General features: G+C 44.6%; 2 protein-coding genes across 2 annotated transcripts; both read left to right on the top strand.

The window, feature by feature from the left end:
- The first annotated feature begins 270 nt into the window (after nt 1–270).
- On the top strand, nt 271–1713 carry LOC115949898. Its single transcript, XM_031067163.1, has 2 exons — nt 271–1086; nt 1171–1713. The coding sequence occupies exons 1-2, from the start codon at nt 271–273 to the stop codon at nt 1711–1713; spliced, it is 1359 nt and encodes a 452-aa protein (XP_030923023.1).
- Nucleotides 1714–1719: 6 nt separating this feature from the next.
- On the top strand, nt 1720–4227 carry LOC115949897. The gene is made up of 4 exons (XM_031067162.1): nt 1720–1901; nt 2222–2990; nt 3557–3979; nt 4063–4227. The coding sequence occupies exons 1-4, from the start codon at nt 1720–1722 to the stop codon at nt 4225–4227; spliced, it is 1539 nt and encodes a 512-aa protein (XP_030923022.1).
- Nucleotides 4228–4642: the final 415 nt, after the last annotated feature.

Here is a 4642-nt window from a genome sequence, read left to right as displayed (position 1 = left end):
GCACGGAACCAGCAGTATACCTCTTTGAACGTCCCACTTGAGCAGGTCCTTATGCAGATCAAGGATGATCCTTCCTTGAAGTGGCCGGAGAAAATGAGGGGAGATCCCAATAAACGCAATCGGAACAAGTACTGTCGCTTCCACAAGGATCATGGTCATGATATGGACGAGTGTTTCGATTTAAAGCAGCAAATCGAAAATCACATAAGGCAAGGAAAGCTGAGGAATTTCCTTGGATGAGATAACAAGGACGAGAAAATGAAAGGGAAAATGGAAGAATCATCACGACCACCGCTCGGAGAAATAAGAGTTGTTATAAGGGGAAGTTCGACAGGCCAGTCATCCAAGTCCAAGAAAGCATACTTGAAGGTAATGCAGAGTGTCCAGCTTTCTGGACGATCACCGAGAGCAAGGTCCACGGACAAAGCAGCAATCACCTTCACAGACGAAGACGCTGAGAGAATTCATCACCCCCATGATGATGCTCTCGTCATCACCTTAATGATTGCTGACTACACAACTAGAAGGGTGCTTGTAGACAACGGAAGCTCGGCGAACATTTTGTATTATCCAGCTTTTCAAAAAATGAGGCTAGGACGAGACCAGCTCCGTCCAGTGAACTCCCCCCTAGTAGGTTTTGGTGGAATGAAGGTACAACCCGTGGGTACTATTTCCTTATCAGTGGTAGTGGGGGCATACCCACGACAAATCACCAAGGATGTGAACTTCCTTGTGGTAGATTGTCCGTCCTCCTATAACGCCATAATTGGAAGACCAACTTTGAATAGTTGGAAGGCCGTTACCTCTACTTACCACCTATCAGTTAAGTTTCCAACAGAACACGGAGTAGGGCAGGTACAAGGGGATCAACTGGCAGCAAGAGAATGTTACTTGGCCATGTTGGCCATGGACGAGCAAATTCAAGTCATGAATATTGAAGAAAGGAGAATGGTAGCAGAGCCTACCGAAGTATTAGAAGACATTTCCCTGGACGAAGAGAACCCTGAGAAATGTACCAGGATTGGAGCAGATCTAAAAGAGAAGATTAAGGAGGACCTCGTCCACTTTTTGAAGAAAAATATTGATGTGTTTGCATGGAGTCATGAGGACATGCCGGGTATAGACCCTAGTGTCATTACCCACCATCTGAATGTATGCCCTTCCTCCAAGCCAATGCGGCAAAAGAAGAGGGTGTTTGCCCCTGAGAGAAATGATGCTATCAAAGACGAAGTTCAAAAGCTTATGGGGGTGAGGTTTATTCGGGAAGTGTACTACCCAGATTGGTTGGCAAATGTTGTAATGGTCAAGAAGGCAAATGGTAAGTGGAGAATGTGCGTGGATTTTACCGACTTGAACAAGGCTTGCCCGAAAGATAGTTATCCGCTGCCACGCATTGATCAATTGGTGGACTCAACTGCGGGCCACAAGTTGCTTAGTTTCATGGACACTTTTTCAGGATACAATCAAATAAGGATGGACGAGGCGGACCAGGAGAAAACATCATTTGTCACTAGTCAAGGCTTATTCTGTTATAAGGTGATGCCATTCGGCTTAAAGAATGCAGGGGCCACGTATCAGAGATTGGTCAATCACATGTTTCGACGGCAGATTGGTCGGAATGTGGAAGTCTATGTAGACGACATGCTGGTAAAGAGCCAAGACGAAGGAAGGCATCTAGACAACCTGCAAGAGACATTTGACACGCTGAGATAGTATCACATGAAGCTAAATCCTAGTAAATGTGCTTTCGGAGTATCATCAGGGAAATCCCTTGGCTTTATGGTCTCCCACAGGGGAATTGAAGCGAATCCTGATAAAATTCAAGCAATACTGGACATGAAGCCTCCGCAGAATACCAAGGAGATCCAATCTCTTACTAGACGAGTCGCTGCACTCAACAGGTTTGTCTCTAAAGCTACTGACAAATGTTTGCCATTTTTTAAAATTCTTAGAAAAGCATTCGAATGGACCGACGAGTGTTAGAGAGCTTTTGAGGATCTGAAGGCATACCTTACCAAGTCTCCATTGTTGAGTCCGTCAGTAGTGGGAGAGGAATTATACTTATACTTGGCGGTAACCCCGTATGCAGTGAGTTCAGCACTGATAAGAGAAGAAGGTAAAGTGCAAAGACCCGTGTACTATACGAGTAAGGCATTGAGGGGAGCGGAAGGACGGTATCCACAAATGGAGAAGTTAGCCTTCGCATTGATCACGCTTCCAGGAAGCTGAGGCACTATTTCCAGGCCCATGTCATTAATGTCATGACGGATCATCCACTCAAGAAGGCGATGAACAGACTGGAAGCTGCTGGACGATTGATTCAGTGGGCCGTCGGACTCAATGAATTTGACATCAAATATCAACCAAGGCATGCCATAAAAGCTCAAACATTAGCAGATTTCATTGCGGAATTTACCCCAAGTCATGATGAGACAGAAGGCAGTGACAGATGGGTCGTCCATGTGGATGGATCATCTACAAAGTATGCAGGTGGAATTGGTGTGATTTTACAATCCCCAGAAGGAGACAAATTGAGGCATAAGGTTCATCTACAGTACCAAGCAACTAACAATGAAGTCGAGTATGAAGCCCTTCTCAAAGGGCTAGAATTGGCTAAGTCTGTGGAAGCCAAGTCTATACTCGTCCTAGGAGATTTTCAGTTGGTCATGGGGCAAGTAAATGGAATGTACGAAGCAAAGGAGGAATGGAAGAGGAAATACCTTAGTAGGGTAATGCGCCTAATGAAGAGATTTGGAAAAGCTGAATTCGTTCAAATCCCGAGGGAGGAAAACGTGGAAACTGAAACTATAGCGAAAAAAGCCTCAGCAAATGAATCTGTGGACGAATCTAATGAAATTCAGTACATGCCAAGCATAGATATTCAAGAAGTACAACAGGTGGAAAATAGAGGAAATTGGATGACCCCGATTATATCATACCTGAAAGACGGACAGCTACCAGAAGAGAAAGACGAAGCAAGGAAGCTGAGGGTGAGATCGGCTAGATACGTACTTCTGAACGAAGTGTTATACAAGAAGGGCTTTTCTAAACCTTATCTTAGGTGCTTGGCTCCGGAAGAAGCAAACTACGTACTGAGGGAAGTTCATGAAGGAGCATGTGGCAATCACTCAAGAGCCAGGTCCCTTGTCCACAAGGTCGTCCGTGCAGGGTATTACTGGCCAAATATGCAAGCTGATGCTAAAGCGTACGTCAAGGTCTGTGACCAATGTCAACGATTTAGCAACGTCCCCAGACAACCATCAGAGTACCTCACCCCGATGATGGCACCATGGCCCTTTGCACAATGGGGACTAGACATTTTGGGTCCTTTCCTCAGGGCATAAGGCAAATGAAATTTCTAGTTGTGGGCATCGATTACTTCACAAAATGGGTGGAAGCTGAACCGTTGGCAACAATCACACAACAAAATGTTAAGCATTTTGTGTGAAAGAACATTGTATGCAAATTCGTAGTGCCTAAGGTATTGGTATCTGATAACGGACGACAATTTGACAACGCACTCTTTAGAGACTTCTGCGCACACTTTGGAATACAGAATCACTATTCCTCACCCGCTCATCCTCAAGCAAATGGCCAAGCTAAAGTGGCAAACCTATCCTTGTTGAAAATCATCAAGACCCGGCTTGAGGGGGCAAAGGGGGTATGGCCAGAGGAGTTGCCTGGTGTTCTATGGGCCTACAGGACGACGGTGAGAACCCCTTCGGGGGAAACTCCTTTCAAGCTAGCTTATAGAAGCGAAGTAGTCATACCGGTAGAAGTACATATGGCCAATCACAGGGTGATGATGTATCAAGATAAGGACAATGAAGAGCAGCTTCGTCTGAACCTTGATCTAGTAGACAAGGTAAGGGCAGAAGCAGAATACAAGACAGCAAAGTACAAGAATCTCATGGCTAGACAATATGATGCAATGGTGAAACCAAGGCGTTTCAACATAGGAGATCTCGTCCTGAGAAAGGTCTCTTTGGCAACCAAGAACCCAGCACATGGGAAATTGGGCTCGAATTGGGAAGGACCCTATAGAGTTATCAATTGTAAAAGGCAAGGATCCTACTACTTGGAGGCCCTGGACGGGAGGAAACTGGAGCACCCTTGGAACGTGGAGCACTTGAGGAGGTACTATCAGTAAAAGTCAGCCTAGACGAAAGTATGGCCATGGACGAGGCTGGACCTTGTCTGCAGACTTATGATTCTACTTATATTTAATGTTGTTTGTGTTTGGAACTACTATTTTACTATTTATGTTATGTGTTGTGGACGAAGTTAAGGCTTTACTATTTATGTTGTGGTGTTTATGGACGAAGTTATGGAGCTTGTACTTAATAAAAAAGAAAAGCATAAATATATGTATATGCCTTATCTGTAAACAATATTCATGTTATGTACAAAGTATTGTGTAAATTCCTAGTCTCCATGCTATTTTCATTTGAACTAACTCACCACAAGGCTGAAAAGCCCAAGACGAGGAAACTCTCCGGACGCGGGGATATAACTTCGACAAACAAGGGAAATGTATGCACGCCCAAGTGTAGATGAGAAAATTTTCCTTTGAAATGGCACGTCCACAAAAAATCTGTCCCTGAAATAGACGGGATGGAAAATAGTACGACCACACACGGAC

This window comes from Quercus lobata, chromosome 6 (assembly GCF_001633185.2).
Source record: "Quercus lobata isolate SW786 chromosome 6, ValleyOak3.0 Primary Assembly, whole genome shotgun sequence".
In the NCBI taxonomy this organism is placed as follows: Eukaryota; Viridiplantae; Streptophyta; class Magnoliopsida; order Fagales; family Fagaceae; genus Quercus; species Quercus lobata.
This window is presented reverse-complemented; position numbering and strand designations above follow the sequence as displayed.

What these genes read in the sequence shown, in the direction of transcription:
- LOC115949898 (XM_031067163.1), top strand. Translation starts at nt 271, where the DNA reads ATGGAAGAATCATCACGACCACCGCTCGGAGAAATAAGAGTTGTTATA. An exon ending in TTTTGAAGAAAAATATTGAT is followed by an intron (nt 1,087 to 1,170) that starts GTGTTTGCATGG and finishes CCTTCCTCCAAG; the next exon opens with CCAATGCGGCAAAAGAAGAG.
- LOC115949897 (XM_031067162.1), top strand. Translation starts at nt 1,720, where the DNA reads ATGAAGCTAAATCCTAGTAAATGTGCTTTCGGAGTATCATCAGGGAAA. An exon ending in CGAGTCGCTGCACTCAACAG is followed by an intron (nt 1,902 to 2,221) that starts GTTTGTCTCTAA and finishes TCACGCTTCCAG; the next exon opens with GAAGCTGAGGCACTATTTCC. An exon ending in GAGATCTCGTCCTGAGAAAG is followed by an intron (nt 3,980 to 4,062) that starts GTCTCTTTGGCA and finishes CAATTGTAAAAG; the next exon opens with GCAAGGATCCTACTACTTGG.